The sequence below is a fragment of the Lontra canadensis genome, unplaced genomic scaffold (assembly GCF_010015895.1).
Source record: "Lontra canadensis isolate GAN:19392208 unplaced genomic scaffold, GSC_riverotter_1.0 scaffold105, whole genome shotgun sequence".
NCBI lineage: Eukaryota > Metazoa > Chordata > Mammalia > Carnivora > Mustelidae > Lontra > Lontra canadensis.
Window position 1 is genome coordinate 2,727,792 of NW_022631099.1, and position 23,090 is coordinate 2,750,881.

General features: G+C 50.2%; 1 protein-coding gene across 4 annotated transcripts in view; it reads right to left on the minus strand.

Annotated features, from left to right (window-relative positions):
* Nucleotides 1–406: 406 nt before the first annotated feature.
* PKIG (cAMP-dependent protein kinase inhibitor gamma) overlaps nucleotides 407–23,090 on the minus strand; it is a 96,941-nt gene continuing 74,257 nt past the window's right edge. For 3 of the 4 annotated variants that reach the window (XM_032838538.1, XM_032838537.1, XM_032838539.1), the window contains 2 exons: nucleotides 4,397–4,570; nucleotides 407–1,136 (listed from right to left, as the gene is read on the minus strand). In XM_032838538.1, the coding sequence (XP_032694429.1) occupies nucleotides 1,057–1,136; nucleotides 4,397–4,547 (231 nt within the window). In that variant the 5' untranslated portion in view covers nucleotides 4,548–4,570 and the 3' untranslated portion in view covers nucleotides 407–1,056. Of the gene's footprint in view, nucleotides 1,137–4,396; nucleotides 4,571–4,973; nucleotides 5,044–23,090 lie in introns of all 4 variants that reach the window. The other variant, XM_032838536.1, reaches the window with a different exon arrangement.

Genomic DNA, 23,090 nt, shown 5'->3' on the forward strand with positions numbered 1-23,090 from the left:
GGGTCCTGAGATCCTGGTGCGGGCTTGGGGTGGGGGGTGGAGGGGGGACACTGGAGCTTCTAATGCTGGGGGCAAAGAAGGGACCCCAGTCTGCCCTCCCTCCAGAAGAAACAAGGCTTCTCTTGAAGAGTGAATCTGCTTAACTGCTCCCTCTTTGCGCCCTGACACTGTAGGTTTTAAGGGCTGGGCCTGCCCGTCGGGGTGAGCTGTGGACTGGGGTGGCAAGAGGGAGAGTGGAAGACTGATCAGCCAAGGAGGGTACCAGCCTCTGTGAAGACCAGCCTCTTCTCAGGTACTTCCTTTCACGGAAGCCCGGGGCACTGACAGATCCCAGCTAACCGTGGACTTGGGGAAACCAGGCCCACCCCTGCTTTTGCTGTTTAAAGAAGAAATAATCATAAACCAGTCACACAAATCATCAGCATTTATTTCCTGGGCCCTAGGTGTCACTTATCTCGGTAGAAAGGGCAAAGAGTTGATCAGACAGTTTTGAGCACAAAACCCTTGCCTAGAAATGGATCTGCGGAGCTCCATGAGGGGACGCAGAGCCGCACAGATGGTCAGGTTAACTTATAACGCCTTCCGAAAAAACCCAAACACAGCTCCCGACCCCTCTGCTGAAAAAAAGTTTAAAGTTTTTAAAAAGTTTAAAAGTGTTTTTTAAAAAAGGGATATGAAGATCTTGACCCAGAAGGTTGGGCTTGGGGGGTGGGGTGGGGCAGAGCTGGGCTGGGGTTGCTGCTCAGGCCACCTCTGGAGGTGCTTTCTTGGGGGGGCTGCTCAGGCACCCACTGAATAAATAATGCCCCACAGCTGCGGGGTCCCGGAAGTGTACCTGGGCACAGTGAGGAGGTGGTAGGCGAGGGGAGCCTCAGGGTGCAGGTGGAGGGCCTTCCCAGGGAAGGGGCCGTGGTGGCCTCTGGGGGTGCCTTTTCACTCTGGCCTGGCCTGCCTGGGACCGGGGCTCAGAGAAGAGGCTGCCAGGCCAGTGCCAGGGCTCACAGTCCAGGCGAGGACAGCAGGTCTCTTTTCCATCCTCCATGGGCAAGGTCAGACTCAAGACGAGGTGGTCCCATCGCTGCTCTCGGGCTGGCTGCTGGCTGCCTTGTCTGGGGCACCCGCCTCTGTCTGTCCTTCTGGAGAGGAGAGAAAAGGAACATACAAACGTAAAGCACAGAAGCCTACTTGGAAGGGCCCAAAGTGGTAATAGTAGATCCCTGGGGCACAGGACACGAGCTGGATTGGGGTGGCAGTGGCCAAAGGGACCTTTAACCTGGCCTCTAACATGTTAATGTTTACAAAGAACTTGCATGTGGTGCTACTAGTATAATTAAGGTCAGTGAAAGGCCAGGGCCACAGATGACGGCTATAAGCCTTAGCATCCAGTGAAGGGCTGCTGAGAGACGTTTGAGAAGTTTGTGCGGGTTCTTCAAGAGGAAATGGCAAAGATGAAGTCCCAGCCGGGAGCAGGTGCTCCAGGGAGAACCAGGGTGTGGCTGGGGCAGAGCCCATGGCGGTTTCACTTTGCCGTGTCCTTACCAGACGGGCCTCACCCTGACCCACCATGACCCCCTATCCTGGGGTGGTACCTGTAGCAGAAGCTTGGGCCCAGAGGGTCCTTCTAGACTTCCAGAAGCCTGACAAACTATTCTGCACTTTGGCCAAATTTTCTAGCTCCTGATGTTCTATTTGACCCTAAGCTTCTTGCCCTGGCAAGCAGAACATTCTCATCAGATTCCCTAGTAATTTCTGCTCTACCCTGTCCTTGATGTGGGGCAATTTATTTCCTCTTATCAGGCAATTTATTTCCTCTCTGAGCCTTTGCACACTTCCACCTGTATGTGACGGGAGTGCAAGGCCCACAGATGGTCATCTGGCACGTGGGAAGGTCTTTGCCCATGGTAACAATTCCTCTCGGCCAGTCCCAGCTCTCTCCTGGCCAGGGGAGAAGGTTGGTTTTGTGTTTTTTAAAAGAATGAGCACAAGAGTGAGCAGGGAAGGAGATGAAGAGGGACAGAATCTGAAGCAGGCTCCAGGCCCAGTGTGGAGCCTGAGGTGAGGCTGATCTCATGACCTTGAGGTCATGACCTAAGCTGAAATCAAGAGTCCGTTAACTGACTGAGCCACCCAGGTGCTCCAGGGAGAAGGTTCTTGAACACTTACTTTACCAACCACTACCCTTGGGACCCCCTTGGGGCCAGTTTCAGGACACACTTGAAATGTTTTGTGGTCACTGTGCTGCTGGGAAGTGTACTCCTTTCTTCACGTCCTGTCGTTTCTCTCATTATTAGGCAAAGTAAGGAAATGTTCGTGCTCTCCACATGCGGAAGATAAGCTAAGGGAGCGTTAACAAGCACCAGACTTGGCCCCTGTCCTTCAGGATAGGCCAAGGCCCGGCCTCCCCATCCATACGGCCAGGTCTCCATCTCCTGGGCTGTTTTAAGCAATCAGATTCTCAGCCAGGCCTGCTGGTCCGAATCTCTGTAGGCCCACTCCCTCAAGGAGCCTGGGGGACTGAGCACAGCTGCCAGGCCTGCCTGTGGAAGCCGCTCATTGCAGGGCCCACTGGAAGGTTCCCTGGCTGGGCCGGCCTACAACTGTAGCACGGGTGCTTCACCTCCTTGCCGTGACGACTCTTCCTTCCTCGGGTCCCCTTTTTAAAGGTCACCCTGGCAGGCTAGTGTCCTAGACCCAGAGGACCCAGACACTTCAGGGATTCCAAATTAGAGCTAACAGGTATTTGAAGGGCCAGGGTCCACGGAGTGGCTACCACTGCTGAGGCAGAGGGGGATGGAACAGGTTCCCAGAGTCGAGGAGAAGGCTGCAGAAGCTCAGAGCAAGCCCTGTGGCAGCACAGCCCGTGGCGGGGGCAGGCACGCTGGGCCGTGAGCAGCCCTTGACTAGGCAACCTGTCCCTGCTCCCAAGTGCCATGTCCCAGGGCACAAGACAAAGACCCAGGGGGGAGAAGCCCCCAGCCCAGAGGGGTGCTGTGCAAAGTGGGGCTGTGGAGGTGGCCGGGAGGAGAGGGGCCACCTCCTGCTTGAGGGGCAGGTGGTCAGGGTCTGGGTCTCTGAGGAGCGAGGGGAAGGCAGGAAGAACCAGCCCCAGGGAGCAGCGTGTTAAGGTCCGTCGGGGGCCGCTGAGAAGCAGATGTGCTTTCCTCTGGCCGGGTCAGTGGCGGCGGGCTGAGCGAGCTGGCAGGAGGTTGGGCCACAGGACAGGGAGGGCGGACAGACCCCCGGAGCAGGGCAGGGCGTGCGGTGTCTTCCTTGCGCAGGGTGCTGTTCTGTGTTCACTTGCAGGTGACCCTGAGCGACCCACCCAGCTTCTTGGGCCTGTGGGTCTGTCTAGAACAGGAGCGGGTTGAGTCCATGTCCCCACAGTCTGTTCTGGACTCCGGGGTCACTTCTGGCCAACGCGCACCAAGGGCTCTAGGCTAGAGACTACAAGGGGGGGCGGTGGGGGAGATGGTGGCTCTCCAGGACAGCTCTGTGGGAGACCCATGGAGCCCTAGAGTTGCAGTCAGCTGTGGGAGGTGATGTGACACAGACCTTGCCTCTGAGGAACTATGGGGACAGGGAGGAGAGGGCTCTACCCAGTGCACGAGGGTGAGGGAAGGCCGCCCAGAGCAAGACCCCAGGGCTGACCGGTGGACGGAGCAGAGGAGAGTCCACTAGGACAGGAAGGGAAGGAGGGCTGCCCCAGGCACGATGGGGGGTTGGTGGCGGCTATTTCCCCCTTCAACTCACTCCTGCAGCCCGTGGTTTCCAAGCACCTGCTCTCCTGGAGCTCACATTCCAACACACGAAACCATCACTGTCAGGACGGGCCCCTCTGAGCACCTGGTAGGAATTCAGCCATAGGACTGGGTGGGAAGGTTCTAGCAGAGGAGACCATGATCCAGGAGGCTCTGAACAGGACAGGCTTGTGCCTTGACAGAAAGAGATCCATGGTGGGTATGGCTGGAGGACAGAAGGTGAGGGCAAAGGGGCCCCCGCTGAGATCCAAGAGGGAGGGCAGGGCCTGGTCACACAGTAGGGTGCTTCACTGTCAGTGTGACAGGGGCCTTGCCACAGAGACATGATGGAACAGGACAGTTTGAGTCCTGCTGGCCACAGGCTGGCTGGTGGGGACGGAGGGAAGTAGATGCCCCTGGGATGTGTCTGGGAAGAGAATGGATAGGACCTGTGCATGGAGAGGGCGATGAGGAAAAGGGAGGAGGCTGGACGCCTGGCTTAAGAGTCCTAGGGCCTGAGACACTAGGGCCCTCCAGCCTAGAAACTGGTTGGCCCCTTGGCCACTGACCATGAGACTGGGGCCTGACTTAACGTGGGCAGTCTAGGACTTGGTGGGTGGCCCCGGAGCCCAGAAGAAGGAAGACCCATGCGTTCTGACCTGCTCCCTCGAGTGTCAGCTCGCCCATGTCTCCAGCCAGCTTCCTCACGCTCACAGCCTCAGAGTCCCCCTGGATGTCAGGGACTGCGTTCCGACGACCTGTCCGGTCACAGGAAATGAAGTCCGAGTAGGAGGACTCAACCTCCATCATGCCTGTCGCATCGCTCCTCAGACCTGTGGGGACAGGGGCAGGAGGACCCGTGAGGCCAGGTGCAGCTCGCAGGGAAGACTCCGCTCTGGGCCCAGCACAGACATCTTTTGACAAAATGACAGTTTTTGCCTCAATCACTGAAGACAGAACAGCCAAGAAAAATACGAAGAACAAAATAAGTCACCCATAATTTCACACCCAGGAAACCACTAACAGCAGTTTAAAGAACAGCCTTTGTCTTTCCTCTAAAGTTACTGATGCGGGTCTAGCATTGGTGAGATGTGGCCGTGAACAAGCCCGTCACAGTCTCTGTCCCCGTGGAGCCACCAGCCAGCTGACGGCCGTAGCGAATTGCTTAAGTCACCCGCGGAACTACGAGGGGGCTCAGGGCTTCCAGGGAGAAGGCAGGGTGCTGGAGTGACTTACCAGGGTCTGACCAAGGCTGGGGATCAGGAAGCAACATTTTAGGTGAGCTCCAAGGAAGAACAGGTGTTATCTAGATGAGTGGAGGGGAAGAGCGTGTGGAGGGAAGGGTAGGGGGAGGTGCGAGACCCAGAAGAGCTCCAGGTTGGAGTGTGCTGGGCGAGGGGCAGGGACACCCAAGGTGCTGCTGAGCTGGCAGGGCCCAGGTCACATCTGCAACTGGCTGCAGGTCCCAAAAGATCAGAGCTGCGTTTTCAAGGAAGACTCTGGCATCTGGGCTGAGCAGGGCCCAGAAGGGGGCAAGCTGTGGGCTCCTGCAGGTGAGGTGTGAGAAGACAGTCAGCAGAGGAAGGCGGCGGTGGTGCAGATTCTAGATGTGACTTGGAGGTTAGATCAACAGGACCTGGTATCTGACTGGCGGGGAAGTGAGCTTTCTGACCCGACTGAGTGGATGTGTGGCTGCCTGAGACGGACAGCAGAGGAGGCATACTTGGGGCCTGACAGGCGGGGAAGATTAAGAGTTCTATTTGACCACACCGACTTGGAGATGCCTGTGAGGGGAAATGCTAGAAGGTACATGGAGGGAAGGGGCTGGAACTCAGAGATGGGGCAGGGTATGGGGAAGAAAAACAGGAAATTAGAAGTTACTACTACGGAGATGATTAAGAGCTCTGCTGGTAGATAATATAGCCTAGAGACCAAAAAGAACCACACATATAAAGAAGAGCCATATATATATATTTGAAAACACTGGGGGAATCGTACTACCCGTTGTATTTTATAGCCTACTTTGTAGAACTCTAGAACATGTCATTAAGTTTCCCTCTACATGAGTTTTGTACACATATACTTGGAGGTACCACGATTTGATCAGTCTCCTAGAAATGAACATGGAGATATTTCCAATTTTCTACCATCACAGACAGGACGAGGTCTTCATGTAAGTCTGTGCCTCGCTCTAGTTATCACAGTAACCCTCTAGAAGTAGAATTGCTGCGCTAAAAAGAAGGATGGGATGATTTTTAAGCCACACCGTTTAGACACATTTCCAAGTTGCCTTCGCGAATTAGCATAGGTATTAGGACAAAAAACGAAGGGGAAAAAAACCTTTTTAAATTCTGTACGATTCCCATTTATATTCCCACTTGCAGCATGTAAAAGTGTCTGTTGATCTGCGCCCTTGCCAAAGGTCAATATTGCTATTATGTAAACAAATGTCCATCTGCTGGGGGACATGAACATTTAAGAAACTGATTTTCTGAAGGCAGTCAGATCACACCCAGGTATACTGACACAGCAAGGTTTCTGAGATAAACCATTAATTGAAAAACAACACCTAGGACAGAAGCTAGGTTCTGTGGAAAAGAGCAGATACAAGGAAAGAAACCTTATCAAGTGTGGTTTTTTTGTAACTAAGGGGAACTTTTACTTCTAAGACTACCTTTGTTCTTTTCAGCCCAAGTTACTGTGTGACGCTTTTGTATGGTGTTAGGTGACTGACGTTGGCAGAGGTGCCTGGGGTGGGGTGGGGCTCAGTAAGGGGGGTGTGTGTGTGTGTGTGTGTGTGTGTGTGAGAGAGAGAGGGAGAGAGAGGAGAAAGGTCAGGTTGCCAGTGTGGAGGGCTGGCCTCACACCTCCCCACAACACCTAGCTCAGAAAAGACAACTAAGAATACATTTGGGGCATTCCAAGAATGCCCTGCGCCTCCCTGGGCCTGTTACCCCCATCTGCAAAATAAAGGCAGGGCCAGAGCCCAAGGCAATCCCCCCATGCTCCAGCAGAGGGCGTGCTCAGACTACCTTTCCGGGCTGCCTGGAGAGACGTTGCCCTAGTGCTTTGTCTTCTCAGCAAACAACAACACAGCAAAAACCAAACTCTCCGAAGTCCCAGAAGGGGATCCTTCCGCAGGTCACAGAAGTTTTACTTCTGCACTCTCCCTCTTGGGAAATGGCTCAGAGCCTCCCAACAGGGGACTGGCCTGCTGCAGTAACAGGAGTAAGGATACCATTTCTGATGATTCGAACAGCAATAATAAAGAGAAAAGTTACCAAGTCATTCTACGCTTTCTGGTCCTCATTTAAACTGCCATAAGACCGCTCGCAGTCAGTGAGGTGTGTTTATAACCATGACTCAGGAAGGTCCTGGGTGGACCCCTCAGGCTCTTAGGCCCAGGCGGCCGAGGGCAGAGGACAGACCCCCGGGCAGGCCACACCATTTCCCCAAGCCCTGTCTCTTTAGTTCTTTTCCAATTAGAGTATTGGTTCTACGAGAACAGGGATTTCACCAGCAGACCAAAAGGCTTCTTCCGGGCAGCTGAGCTAACACGTTCAGAGCTCAAGCCAGTGCCTGGCGAAGACTATGTGATCAATAAATATTTCTCGGGCGCCTGGGTGGCTCAGTAGATTAAAGCCTCTGCCTTCAGCTCAGGTCATGATCCCAGGGTCCTGGAATCGAGCCCCACATCAGGATCTCTGCTTGGCGGGGAGCCTGCTTCCCCCCTCTCTCTGCCTGCCTTTCTGCCTACTTGTGATCTCTCTGTCAAATACATACATACATACATACATACATACAAGTAAATATTTCTCAAATTTCTGTCTGTCTACCTATCTATCTACCCTCCATCTCTCTCTCCCTCTCTGTACGGCCAATAAAGGGACTTGTTAGGACTGCTGGGAAAGGACTCTGCCCCCCGTAGACTGCTGTGATGTTCTCGTCTGCTCTCTCTAGGATCTGCCACTGCGGGATGGAGTCACAGGCTTCATCTAAAAGGCCAGCTTCCGGCTGGAATAGACACCCTGGGGCTTTGGCTCCTGACCTTTCCCTACAGGCTAACCTGTGCAGGTTGCTGAGCCTCTTGGCTCAGAGAGGGAAGTGTGCCAGGCGCAAAGCCCAAGGAAAATACCAATGTGGCCAACATTCTCCATCCTCACCCTCTTGGGGAAGAGGGATTCCAAAGCGATTTTAGGCTATAGTCAGGGGAGGCCTCTGAGCCACAGCACAAGCACACAATTTCACTTTTCTTCAACATTTGAATTCTTGCTCTCTGCTCTTTAAAGTCAACAGCAACGGGGAAATAAATCCTTAGAGTTGGAAACTGCGTCAGAAAATGGTCATTATCAGACTGCTAATGATAGTATAAACTTGCCAGAGTCTCTCTGGGGAGTGATTTGCTCAGAAGCATCAAGAAACCTCAACTTTTTTCATATCCTTGAGCAACTAAGCTCATAATAACTGACTTCTTTTTAAGATTTTATTTATTTGAGAAAGAGGGAGAGAGCGAGAGCGCATGAGAGCACAAGCAGGGGGAGCAGCAGAGGCAGAGGGAAAAGCGGGTTCCCTCCTGAGCAAGGAGCCCAATGCAGGGCTTGATCCCAGGACCCTGGGATTGTGACCTGAGCCAAAGGCAGACACTTACCTGACTGAGCCACCCAGGAGTCCCTCATAATAACTGATTCTAAGACAAGAGTCCAAGTTGTGCATGAAATTAATGTATAAAGATTATACATTATTTATAATAGTCCAAAACTAAGACACCGAAATGAGCTTCTATGGAAAACAGAGAAAAATAAACATATTTCACCAATTTATAGCCAAATGAAATATAAGTAGCATTAAAATGTTTGTGAATTTATTTTGAGAGAGAGAGAACACAGGCAGGGGGAGGGGCTTAGGGAGAGGGAGAGAATCTTTTTTTCTTTTTTAAGATTATTTATTTATTTATTTGACAGAGATCACAAGTAGGAGAGATGCAGGCAGAAAGAGAGAGGAGGAAGCAGGCTCCCTGCCGAAGCAGAGAGCCCGATGCGGGACTTGATCCCAGGACCCCGGGATCATGACCTGAACTAAAAGCAGAGGCTTTAACCCACTGAGCCACCCAGGCACCCCAGAGAGGGAGAGAATCTTAAGCAGGCTCCCCGTTGCTGAGTGTGGAGCCTGACTTGGGGTTTAATCCTGAGAGATCATGACCTAAGCCAAAATCAAGAGTCAGATGCTTTGGGTGTCTGAGTGGCTCAGTGGGTTAAGCCTCTGCCTTCTGCTCAGGTCATGATCCCAGGGTTCTGGGATCAAGCCATGCATGGGGCTCTCTGCTCAGCGGGGAGCCTGCTTCCCCTGCCCTCTCTGCCTGCTGCTCTGCCTACTTGTGATCTCTCTGTGTCAAATAAATAAATAAAATCTTTAAAAAAAAAGGTCAAGATGCTTAACCAACTAGGCCACCCGGGTGCCCCATGTTTGTGAATATTTTTAAAAGACACAGGGAAATGTTCACAACTGTTAAATTAAGAAAAATCTCAATAATATCATCAAGTATTTAAGTTATGACTTAAAATTTTTTTGTATTCTTCGTAGTGAAAACATTCACCTTATTTTTAAATTATTTCATTTTTGAACATGTGTGCATGTAGTATAAAACTCAAAAAAGGACATGCCCCCCAAAAGAATAAAATCCTTAGAGATAACCAAGGAGGTAAAAGACCCGTACTCTGAAAGTGATAAAACACTGATTAAAAAAAACTGAAGATGACACAAACAAATGGAAAGATATTCCATGATCATGGATTGGAAGAATAAATATTGTTCAAATGTCCAGGCTACCAAAGCAATCTATAGATTCTGTGTAATCCCTATCAAAATACCAACAGCATTTTTCACAGAACTGTAAGAAATACTAAAATTTTTATGGTACCAACAAAAGACCCTGAGTAGCCAAAGCAATCTTGAGAAAGAAGAACTAAGTGGGAGGTATCACATTTCAAGACAGATGACAAAGCTGTTGTATCAAAACAGTATGGTACTGGTACAAACACACACACACAGATCAACGGAATAGAACAGAAAGCCCAGAAATAAACCCACACTTATATGGTCAATTAATCTATGACAAAGGAGGCAAGAATATAAAATAGGGAAAAGACAGCCTCTTAATTAATTGTGCTGGGAAAACTGGGCTACACAATATACCAAAATAAACTCAAAATGGATTAAAGACATAAATGTGTGGCCTAAAACCATGGAACTCCTAGAAGAAACCAGGCAGTAAGCTCTTTGACATTGGCCGTAACTGACATTCTTCTAGGCGTGTCTCTTAAGGCAAGTGAAACAAAAATAAAACTATTGGGACTGCTTCAAGATAGAAAGCTTTTGCACAGAGAAAGAAATCATCAACAAAATGAAAAGGTAAGTCTATTGAATGGGAGAAGATATTTACAAATGGTATATCTGATAAGGGATTAACACCAAAAATACAGCCTTATACAGCCCAACATAATAAAACACACAAATAATCTGATTAAAACAGGGGACCTAATAAGACATTTTTCCAAAAGACGTACAGATGGCCATATAGATGAAAGGATGCTCACATCACTCGGCATCAGGAAAATACAAATCAAAACCACAATGAAATACCACCTTACACCTGTTAGAATGGCTAGAAGAAAAAAGACAAATAACTAGTAGTGGTGAGGATGTAGGAAAAAGGAACCTTTATACACTGCTGGAGGGAATATAAACTGGTGCAGCCACTGTGGAAAACGGTTGTGAGGGGTCCTCAAAAAATCCGAAATAGAATTGCCATATGACCCAGCAATTCTACTACTGCAGATTTACCTGAAGAAAACGAAAACACTAATTTGAAAAAATACACTGCACCTCTATGTTCACTGCAGCATTATTCCTTTTTAAAGATTTTATTTATTTATTTGAGAGAGAGAGACAGATCATGAGCAGGGGGAGGGGCAGAGGGAGAGAGAGAAGCAGACTCCCCACTGAGCAGGGAACCCGATGTGGGGCTCCATCCCAGGACCCCGAGATCATGACCTGAGCCGAAGGCAGACGCTTAACCGACTGAGCCCCCCAGGCGCCCCGTTTATTGCAGCATTATTTACAACAGCGAAGCGGAAGCAACCCAAGTGCCCATGCACAGATGAATGGATAAAAATGCGGTATATGTACACAGTGGAATTACTTCATAAAAAAGGAGATCTTGGTATTTAAGACAACATGCATGGACCCATGGTGTATCACACTAAGTGAAATAAGTCGGGGAGGAAAAGACAAACACCATATGATTTCACTCGTATGTAGAATCTGAAAAATGAAACAAACAAACAAACCAAAAGCAGAAACAGAGGACAAACTGGTTGCCAGAGGGGAGGGGGGAAGGAGGTTGCACACAATGGGTGAAGGGGAGTGGGAGGTACAGGTTTCCAGTTACGGAATGAGTAAGTCAGGGGTATTAAAGACACAGCACAGGGAATATAGTCCATGATATCATAACAGCACCGTAGCAAACACGGCACAAGGCATAAACTTGTCAAGTCACTACCTCGTACCAGTGAAACTAATGGAACATTGTACGTCAACTGCACTTAGAGCGCGCGAGAGAGGGAATGAACCTCTAGTCAGAAACAGCTAGAGAGAGCGGCTGCTCCTAGTCCAGGGCTTTCGCATGCACACGACTACAGGGTCATTCCTGTCGCATTTGCGGGCACTTCTAACAACGTCCACAGAGGCAGTCACTTCAGAGAGGGAGAGATGCTGGTAACAATGCAGACAAGGAATTTGCTAGAAAAACTGGTATAGGTGACTTTAAAAGTCCAGAGGCAGAGATCAAAATGAGACAAGCAAAACCTCGTATTATACTGTTAAACAATTATTTCTGCCTCAAACATTTATAATAATTAATGATATACACTTTAAATTCCACATCAAGAAAATAGTAAGACCCAATATACTGTCCTCCAAAATCATGTCTTGTCGTGTGAAGACAAAGGCTTACTGGTTTCATCTTTCACTTAAATGTCTTGAATATAGTTATAACTTCAAATTAAAATTAAGTTCAGATTTCAGGGGCACCTGGGAGGCTCAGTGGGTTAAAGCCTCTGCCTTTGGCTCAGGTCATGATCCCAGGGTCCTGGGATCCAGCCCTGCATTGGGCTCTCTGCTCAGCAGGGAGCCTGCTTCCTCCTCTCTCTCTCTCTGCCTGCCTCTCTGCCCGCTTGTGATCTCTGTCAAATAAATAAATAAAATCTTAAAAAAAAAATTAAGTTCAGATTTCAGATTGAAAATCAGTACCATGGAGATTTTAAAATGCAAGTAATACACATATGAAAACACTTTGAGAAATGTAACACGTAACATAAAGCTGAAAAATGAAAAGAAACCCCAAACCTCAGAAGGTACAAAAGGAAAAGCACAAGCACTCAGAGGCCTCCTTGGTCTCAGACACCGTCCCCAGGGCAAGCACTTCCTCTGTCCTTCCAAATATACTGTATAAAATATATAAATATATATTCCCTCCCTCACTCCTTCCTTTTTCTTTCATTTCCAATAGAAACTTTTTTTTTTTAATCTTGCTTTTTTCATTTAAAAATATATTCCTGGAAACCATTCCAGATCACCCTGACACCACAGCACTGATTACATCAAAACCCAAGAAACAAACCCCAAATCCTTCATAGCTGAAACCTTTTTCTTTTTTCATTGACTGTACGGTATAGTGTTGTCTCACTACTATAGACTGATTATTCCCTTTAAAAAAAAATTTTTTTTTTTCAGATTTTATTTATTTATTCGTCAGAGAGAGAGAGAGAACACACAAGCAGGGGGAGTGGCTCTGGATCACACTCAGAAATATCTTCCCCACTCTGAGATTAGTAAAGAATTCTCCCTTGTTTATTTCTTACACTTTCATGGCTTCATTTTTCACATTTAAGTCTTTGATTTATCTGGGACTTATTTACTGTAAGGTATGGGCTAGAGATCTACATTAATCACTTTTTCCACTTACCTCAAGACCATTTGTGGAATAATCAAACCGAAGGGGACTCCAGAGCTCATGCTGAGAAGCTTCCCATTGAAAGCTGGGGAAACTGAGGCCCAGCAAGAAAAAGTGAGCTGCCCAAAGTTTTTGCATCTAGGGGTGCTAACTCTTGGTCCAGAGCTCTTTCTCCTACACTGCTCTGCCCTGTCGGGAGCCCCAGTGACATCACAAATCTCCAAGGGGGACGTGTGGTGTGGCAGGAGGCACCTAGTGTAAACAGCCATCCGGTGCCACTATTCACTAGCTTGGAGACCTTGGCCAACTCCCCTCACCTCTCTGGACTTGCTTCCTCTGCCGAAGTGTGGGGAGAACAGGAACACCCTGGGGATCAGGGGGCTGTTGCCAAGACTGAAAGAGATGATGTGTATAAGGAGTCTGATAAGATACCTGGAAACGTAAGAGGCACACAATTAATAAGTCACTAGTACAGCCTGTTTTCATTGGGTGTCTTATCAGTAAAACTGTCTTCTTGACGTTTTCATTTAACTCCTTTATCTTTACGTTTTGTGGTGCACAGAAGGCCGAAAACTTTTATACTTCCTTCTTTTGTTCTTTACGGTGCTGAAGGGAATGTAAGTTCTGCACAAGTGGCGACCCTGGGTATCCCAGTACGGTTGAAAGGCCTCACACACAGTTGAAACTCAATGAATATTTGATGAATGAGTAAATAATAGAAGATGTTCTAGATTCCAGGGCAGAAAGAGCCAAGGGTGTGCAGCCCTGCATCAAAACAGTGGCCAAGGGGTGCCTGGGTGGCTCATTGGGTTAAGTCTCTGCCTTCGGCTCAGGTCATGATCTCAGGGTCCTAGGATCAAGCCCCACATTGGGCTCTCTGCTTAGCAGGGGGACGAAGTCTCCTGCTTCCCGCGTGCTGCTCTGCTTACTTGTGATCTCTTCTCTATCAAATAAATAAAATCTTAAACAAAAAACAAAAACAAAAAAACAGCAGCCAGAGCTCTGACTCAGTCTCCATGCTGAAGGGTGATCCCCATACTCTCTCCCAGCTTCCCTTCCCCCCATCTGAATATAACAAAGGTCGAAATATGCTCTCTACAGCTCTTCTGGTCCTAACATTTCTTCCTTCCTTCCTCCCTCCCTCTCATTCATTCATTTCTTCCTTCCTCTCATCCACCCATCCATTCATTCTTTCATTGTTTACTGAGCACCTTCTACATGCCAGGCACTGTGCCAGTATGCGGTATGCACTGGAGACTAAAAAGACATTTACAGTCTGATAAGAAAAAAAGGAGCTGAACAGGTAAATGCCTGATCATCACAGATAAATGCTAAGTGCAAAGGAAGAAGAGACCAGGTTCTCTGCGTGTGGATGTTTAGTTAAGGGTTGTGTGGTTGGGGAAAGCCTCCTTAAGCAGGTGACTTCGTGTTGAGATCTACAGAAAAGCTGGACAGGGGGCAGTCCCGGCAGAGTCAACAGCCAGTCTGGGGCTATAGCGATCTAGTATCTCCCATCTCATTTCCAACCCTATGAAGTGCTCAAGAGTGACATTCCTCTGCTCTTCCTCAACCTCAGGAGATTCTGGGGCTTTCTTGGGGTCTGGTCACTTGTAAGGCATTTGAATACCCAGGATGGAAGGGAAGACCCTTATATGCAGCTTCCCAGACCCAGATCCAGAACCTTGGTGGCCCGGGGTCAGAGGCTCTTGCAGGTGTTGGCTCTGGGCACTGTCAAGCTCCTCAAAGAAAGCCACCTTACGCCTTCAGTTTCTAACACTCCTCCCCACTCCCCGTCCCAGCTCTGTAACGGAAGAAGTTCCCGGACTCTGCCAAGAGCTACATGGTCTGTTCCAAGACTGCAACTATTAGGCCTCATTGCTCAGGCAGATTCCAGTACAACTCTAAATTGTTTCCAAATTTACCAGAAAGGTCATTTCCTGTTTTTTTTTTTTCTTTTTCAAAAATTAAATATTTGCAGAGACCATACAAAAGAAAGCAGATCCTTTTGCAAAGGACACAGGGCACAGAATGAGACTTGGTCCCATGGGAGAGGTCTCCTCAGGGGGTGGGGAAAACGCTCTTGAAGGTTTCTCTGAGGGGAAAAAAGGGCTGTGGAAACCTGATGGAACTGCCAGGGCCTACTGAGTGGGCATTCCTCAAATTCAAAGGGAAGCGGCTTTTCCCTCTGGTGGGCAGCCAGAACCAGAGAGGCATGGAGGCAAGGAGGAAAGTCAGGGCCCCAAACAGCATCTCCCAGAACCTGAGGAAGGGCAGGGTAAGGGATTCTAACCATAGGAGGCCTGCACCAAGAGGCGGACTGGCACCAACCTCCATCTAGTGCCTTGGGCACACCCAGAGCCGAGTCACCAGAGAGCAGTCTCCTGCCTGGGCAGTGCCCGCCGCCCACTCTAACAGCAGCCTCCGGGGCAGCTGGTGAAGACACAGGCTTCGGGAGGCCGCTCACTGAAGAGGAAAGGACAGGGTGCAGAATCCCCCAAAGTCCTCAGCGACCTTCTGGTTGTCAGTCCTTGCAGACATCCTTTTTCTCAGATGTCCCCCACACTCCAGGGCCCTCTCCCAACATCTTGGGCCATGTCGCAAGCCCTTCCACACAGGTGCCTGCCTCCTCTGTTAGGGACTTTTGTGGTACAGGGCCCCTAGGACCGGGATCAGGACCAGGCGTGGGTCCTCCTCTCTCTCTGTTGGTCCCCGGACATTCTTAACCCTTTCCCTTAATAGTATGTGTTGATGGCTTCCCATATAGCCTGCAGCCTCCCTCCGGAGCTCTACGTTTGCCAACCTGACTGCCTCCTTCACATTTCAAACTTCACGTGTCAAGTCGCAAGCCTGCCCCCTCTGGCCTTCCCCAGCTCAGTGAAGGCGCCATCTGTCCGGACTGCTTAGATGCTGGATTCCTCCTCGCCCTCCATCATACATGACCCCTCGCCGGCTCCCGTCACCTCCACCTGCGAAGCTCAGCATGGATCTGTCCTCCTTCCCCCTCCACGGTCACCACCTGGTCTCTGTCATGCCTCACCTGTACCTCGGAGGAGGCTCCTTCCTGCATCCCTGCTCTGAGCTTGCCCTTGGCCCAAGGTCTATTTTCTGTACAAGCAGCCGGGTGGGATGTCCGCCTATCAGACCCGGGTCATCTCCCTGTTTCATTCAACCTCTGATGCTTTTCCATTCCACAGCTGGCAAAATCCAAACTCATCCCCCCGACTTGAAGTCCTGCTCTGATGGAACCCTGCCTCCCTCTGTGACCTTTTCCCTCATTCCCGCTGGTTTTTGGCCCATTTGCTCGTTAATTCCTCAAACTAACGATGTTCTTCCAACCTCAGGGCCTTCACGAGACTGTTCTCTGCCCGGAACACTCTCTGCTACTCTGCTCCTTACAGAGCCTTGAACCTGGATTCCTGGCCCTGCCTTCTAGAATGTTCCAGCTCTAGGATTCTGGCCAGAGAGGCCTTCAGGGCACGCAGGCTTTAGAGCCCCCCGGCCCACCACTTCTGCAGGTCAGGGAGGCCTGGCTGAGCCACCTGGAGTTTGTGGTGTGGTGGACACGACAGGGGCTGAGGAGTCACCAGCTTCTCCTTCTTCTTCTTCAAGATTTTATTTGAGAGAGTGAGGGAGTGAGTGAGTGAGATAGACATGAGCAGAAAGGAAGGGTAGAGAGAAAGGGAGAAGCCGACTCCCTGCTGAGCAGGGAGCCCGATGTGGGGCTTGATCCCAGGACCCTGAGATCATGATCTGAGCCGAAGGCAGAGGCTTAACCGACTGAGCCTCCCAGGCGCCCACCAGCTTCTCCTCCTACAGCTGGGCAACTTGCCTGACCAAAGATGCTTCTTCTGGAAGATGCGGGTATGACAACTGTCTCGCAAGGTAGCTGTGGGGACTAATCAGAGCCAGCCCATACAGAGTCCCTCCTGCGCGCCACACTGTGTGCTAAGCATCTTATAGGCACTACCTCATTTAATTCTAGCACAGCTCTCTAGCAAGTGGAAAGCGTTCTTCATCCTGTCCTACGGAAGAGACAGCTGAGGTGCAGACAGGTCGAGTAGCTTCCCCAAAGTCATGTAACCACTGAGCATAGGGCGGGATTGAGCCTGTGCCACTCGGTTAGGAAGCACAGAAATGAATCAGTGTCTGCCTGGCACTAGTAAGCGTTTGCTAAACGCGGTCCATTCCCTGTTCTCCCCTCTGTCTCCAGCCTCACAGCAGGGCATTTCTGAAGGAAGGGCAAGAAAGCAAGAGTCCCAAGGAAACAGTCTACAGTACTGGCTGAAACACACACCCACGTGTACTTTTCCCATGTGTACTTTTCCCACTTAAGCAAAGTTCTATTTAGAAATTTCAGGTGTAGGTAAAAATCTTCAGAATCTTTTTGGTGATGTTAGGTCGGTTCTCTGAATACTGTCCCCAAATTTCATTTTTTGTTATCTCACTTTACGGCAATGGAAAAATAATTACTTGGGGGTACAAAATTTAAAACTCTCACTCCCTTCGCAGCCACATCTCTCTCTGGGATGGGGTAGGGTTAGTCCTGCACGAAGGGCTGGGCATTGAGAGAGGGATACACACTCCTCAGTCCATGGACACCTGTGCTTCTGCAGTGGTCTCTGCAAAGAGGCAGAAGAGGCCAGCTGGATGACCGCTTGGGGACGGGGCACGCTGGGTCTCCCTGGGCCTTCTGGTCTTTACACACCATCTCAGCTTGCTGAGGCCCTGGCTAAAGTGGATCCCAGAGACTGGCAGTCCCCAGCGTACTGTGGAAGGAGGGCAGGAAAGGAAAGCGCAACCATTTCCACGCAGAACAGCCAAAGGTCCAGAGGGTGGCCTGAGCTCCAGCTCTGCTGGGTACCTCTGGGCAAGGCTCTTTCCCCCTCAGACCCTGGGTGGAATGAAGTAGGAAATGAAATGGGTAAGCCGGGGTCTTTGTGGTGGTTTTGAAACACGTCTGCAAATGCTTTGACGTTGCTCCCATCAAGAGGCAGAATCTAACTTGCATCCTTCGAATGATGTGGCCTCAGTGCCTTGCTCCTAACTAATGGGATGCAACAGGAGTGCTGCTGTGTGACTCCTAAGGTCGGGTTAGGAGAAGAGACACAGCCTCCACCTGGCTCTCTCTCGGAGCTTTGCGCTGCATGTAAGGAATCTGAAGCTGCCACGCTCTGAGGAAGCCCAAACCAGCCCAGAGAAGTGCCCACATGGAGAGGTCCTGCCACGGCAGGAAGAGAGGAGCAGTCGGCGGCCCCTGGCTACACTGTTCCAGCACCAACCACCACCCGATGGCAGGTGCATGAGAGATCCAAGCCCTAAGCGCCCAGCCAAGCTCTTCCCCAACTTCTGATGCATGGAAATCACAACCGATAATAAATTATTGCTGTTATTTCAAACCACTAAGTACTGGGGCTGCAGTGTTATTCAGCAATGGATAGCCAGCGTGGTCTCCAGCATGCGGCCTCTCCAGGCCACCAGAAGTCTATAAAATGCATTCCCTAAATCCACTGAGGAGAATGAAAAGCAAGATATGATCTCTATAATATTAATTTATCCATCCATTTCGTTCCACAAAATTTTACTCATCACTCAGTCTATACCAGGCTTGGGACTAGATGCCAGGGACAGTAGGACATCACTGTGTCCTTAAAGGAAGTTCATGGTCTAGTTGGGAAGATCGACTCATGCCCCAATATTTGTGATGAGTGTGGGTGGCGCCTACCAAAATTACCAGGAACTGCTGAGAGACCGTTTCAAGCTGCGCCCCTTGCCTCCCACAAGGATTCTACTAACACCAGGCGGGGACATGGGGCGGCAGGGACACGGGGCGGCGGGGACACAGGGCAGCAGGGACACAGGGCAGCAGGGACACAGGGCAGCGGCCTCTGCTGCTGCCGGGAGGGTGTTGGAGCCCACACAAGTAGGAAGAGGGAAAAGAGTTTAGGGACCACTTCTATATAGAAATCTTTAAAAATTTTAGGAATCTTTAAAGAGCTTCGTAGTTAAGAGCTGTAACGAGAAAATGTATAAGGCAGAGTCAGGGCTCAGGATGCCAGTCATTTACACAGTCACTAATTCTAAGGAAGTTCCTCCCTCCCTCCCATTGTATTTATCACTCACTGGGCACTGGGGATTCAGCAGTGAACGAAACAGACTCTCGGCCCTCATGAAGCCGAAGGTCTAGTGGAGTGACTCTACTAACAAGCACACAGAATAGATTGAGTGGCAAAAGCACTAGGGGAAACTAGAGCAGGGCGAGAGGCGTGGGACTCTTAGAGAGGGCACAGGGAGCCTCAGAGATGGGACCCCAGAGTGGAGACCCGGAGGGAGAGAGGGAGGGAAGGAGGGAGGCGGGCAGGCAGGCAAGTACCTGGGGAAACCATGCCAGGCACAGGGAGGAAATGCAAGAGGCGCGCCTTGCCCAGTGTCCAGAAAGACCACCAGGAGGCCTCAGTGCCAGGGTGCAGGGCTGGTGGGGAAGGAAGACTGAAAGTGGCTGGCGCCTTCCGGGGTCCTGGAGGACAAGGGTGCCTCTGAATTTGGCTCTGATTTGGATTTTACCCTCTCATAGGCATTTCCAATTGGATGCCTTAATGCCTCCCTTCCACTCCAACTTTTGAGCTTTCTCCCTGGTGTGGGGTGAGTGAGGGGAACCCCTCACACAGTGCACCCGGGCATAGACGCTGTCCGCCTGAGGGCAGTGCCGGCCAGACTTGGATCCTCCTGTCTGAGCTGAAGGAGAAACAAAGTTCTCGGTGCCTCCCTACCGCCTCGAGCTAGGAGTAGAGATCAGAATCCGCAAAACACAACCTAGGTAAGTACTAACTGAACGGCCTCCCGTGGAACCTGGAAGAGCCACGTGTTTATACGCCGGGGACCCAGCAGCAAAGACAATAGCCCTGCTTTGCCAGGACGCACGTGCTGACACAGGTGTTCCCTGACTGCCTTCCCAACTGGTTCCGAAAGGACGGGTCCCCAGACTTTCGCGTTTGTCACTGTATCGCCGCCACACGGTGTAGTTCTTGAATGTGGAAGGGGCTCAATAAATACAGTCACGTGACTGAATCAGTCCACAAACAAGATAAAAACTTAAGGACACCCACGCTCTCAAGCCAGTGATTGAAATAATCATCTGAGCCCCGGCTCCTGGCCAAGTAAGAATGGTAATAGGAAAATTAAGACAGCTACCATTTCTGGGGTGTATCTACTGTGCCTCGGGACACGGTAACAGCCTCTGAGCTACCTCACAGTAGCCCCGTATAATTAGATGCCTCTGACACAGAGTTGGGCAGTACTGGAGCCTGGAATCCCCCCAGGACTGGCTGGATCTCAGGCCTCAAAGGCGGTGCCTCTCAGGCTCAGGGAGGCAGAGGATGTGGGAGCCCCCCTAGGAGTAGGTGAGGAGTAGGTGAGGGGAAGCGGCTGATGTGGCAGGAGCGGGCTGCCAAAGAGAGGAAAGGGAGGTTCTCCTCTGTCTTCTTTTACCCTTGTCTCTACCTACTCACCTGACCTGTTTGAGCTCTACCCTAGCTCTGAGAATCACAGAACATTCCCACATTCCTGTCATTTACTCCACGCTTAATAAGCGCATACTCTTTCCAGCAATGGTCCTGAAAGTATTTGAGAGCACTGCATTAGCTAACCCTCCCCATGGAGAGACCGTGACTCACAGAGGTGGCATGAGTTACCGCAGGCCCCCACCAGTGAGCGAGTGAATCAGGACTTGAATCTGCAGTTCCTCGTTGCCCATTCAGCACGCGTCCTTCAGGACGACACATTCTGGGGATGGCTTTGTCTGGATGTGACGACACTGCACCTGGTCTCGTCCCCATCAGAGAACTCCCGGCCCCCCTGGCTGTTCTCAACACAAATGCCCCCCCCCCTCCCCAACCGGCCTGGCTGAAACAAGGCCACAGGTTGTAAAAATGGCACAAGGAGCTTTCAGGGCACCTACCACCGCACCTGTTGCAGAGTGCCCAAGAAATGCTTTCTAAAAGAAGGAATAAACGAATGAGTCAGGAGAGACAAGACGATGGAGTGTGAACAGCTCCAGAGAGCTCGCACCTGGACGTTGTCCAAGGGCCTGGCAGGACCCTGCGCAAGCTGTCTCCTGAATTTCAAAGAGTGACAGGCATCTACACGAGCAGCCTTCACGCCAATGAGGACTACAGCAAGGCGGACAGAGAAACCACACCAGGGATTCAGATGACAGAAAGAAAGCTCCCATGCCGAGTTACCACTGGTTCTGACACCAGCGGAGAAACACGGCCTCACGAAGCCACTGCTTTACAAGCCGGGACCAAGAAGAGCCTGCTTGACGGGCAATGTCCCCAAGTAGAAAGGACTCAGAAAATACTTGTTTCTTGCTTATGTCAACCCCCAACTCGGGCATAACAAAGACATGCTTTCAGCTTCTTAGCCAATAAAGCCATTTATAAAATACGTTAGAGTCCAATTTCATTTGTCTAATTATCCCTTAGGGAATGACTCACTCCAGATCACCAAGATTCCCACACTGTTACTCTTGTAAGATGAAAACCTCATCTGGAGATAGAAAATAGATCAGTGGCTGCCTAGGACTGGGGAGAGATGGGGGGTTGGGAAGGTGATGGGTACTGAAAATGTTCTAAAACTGATTATGGTGATAGACACACAATTCTATAAATTCACTGAAGGTCACCGGATTGTACACTATGGCCAGGTGAACTGTATGGTATACGAATCATATCTCAATAAAGCTATTAAAAAAACCCTTATCTGAATTGTAATAGATAGAAATTCTTTTCATATGATGCTTTAATGTACTGCCAACTTTTCCTTAAGGATTTAAGATCACAGCTGTGTACCTGCTATAATCCAGCAACGCTCTCACTATTACAACATACAGGACAATCTGTCCTAAATGACCCTGTTTTTGCTGTTTACTCTAGTTTTTCTGTCGATGCCCTTTACTTTCACCAGAAAGCTTGGGTGGTTAAGCTCATGAGCTTGGGTCACGTATCACTTACTGACTTACTGGCTACGTGATCTCTGGTGAGTGACTAGATCTCTCTGTGCCTCTGGTTCCCCATTTGTAAAACAGCGGTAGTAACCTCACTGGAAGGTTGTGGGAGTTAAAGATGATGATGTGAATAAAGCATTTATTGCTGTTCCTGGCAGTGGGGAGCCAGACTGAATTCCGGCCATCAACACTATTCTCCCCATTGTCAGTACAGCTGCCGAGAGGGACCCTTCTGAGCTACGGACTCAGAAACCGGAAAACCTGCCTGGAGTGTTCAGTACACCCGCTGTGGTCAATGAGATGAAACGGGCTGGGAGTGAGATTTCAGGACTGGACTTTGGGACATCCCTCAGGAAGGCTCTCAGCGTCAGTGATACTGGGTAATCTGTCCCAGTTCAGCTTCAAACAGAAAAACCCAGGGGCCTGGGGAGGTCTCTCAAGATCCTGGATCTGGGAGGCTTGTGCCCAGGGGGACACAGTGGTCTCCAACACTTCAGACTTTCTCTAGACCAGTGTTTCTTAAAATTCAGAGGTCACAGAGACCTCTGAAAATCTGAGCAAAGCCAAGGACATTTCTTGGCCCAGGAAAATCCATTTACATATACTGTACCCGTAGGTACAGGGGAAATCCTGAATCCCAGAAGCTAACCATAAACTCCTGGCTAAAAACCCCAGCTCTAGACTTCCTATAGCCCCAGCATCCTCAAGGTTTGGTGGCCGTGAGCCCCAGCACTCCCACGGCAGCTGGAACAGAGACCTTCTGGAGGCCTACCCTCCTAAATGAGCCAGACAAGCGGTCCCGGGAACTGACTGCTTCATCTTAGTCACTGCGAACAGCTGCATCTAGGGGCTTCCCAGGGGCACTGAGTCAGAGCAGGACACAAGCATGGTAGCTCGGGAAGCTACCACAGGGCAAGGCCCAGAAGCCCTGCTGATAAGCAGCTGGGGAGTTCCAGCCCTAGGACAGCAGCCAGACTCTCACTCTGCCAGCAACAGAGAAGACGAACCTTAGGGGCTAGAGGCAGGCTAGGCCAAGCACAGGAATTCAGAGGTGGAAATCCCCCAAGCTCCCGGGACTACTAGGCCTTGGACAGATTCAGCTCTAACTGCAGGGAGACAGAGCGGAAAGAGGGTGGGCAGGTTGTGGGGAGGGGAGGGGGCTGAACCATGGATCAGAGGCTGTTAAAAATGATTAACTGACACCACAAGTGTTTAATTATGAACACTGACCCAGAGTGGCCATACTCCAAGAGTACGCCATTCATATTTCATGAAATGCAATATTCTTCCAACTGGGGGTGGGGGGACCTGTAGGCACCATCTCTCTTCAACAGACCAGTGA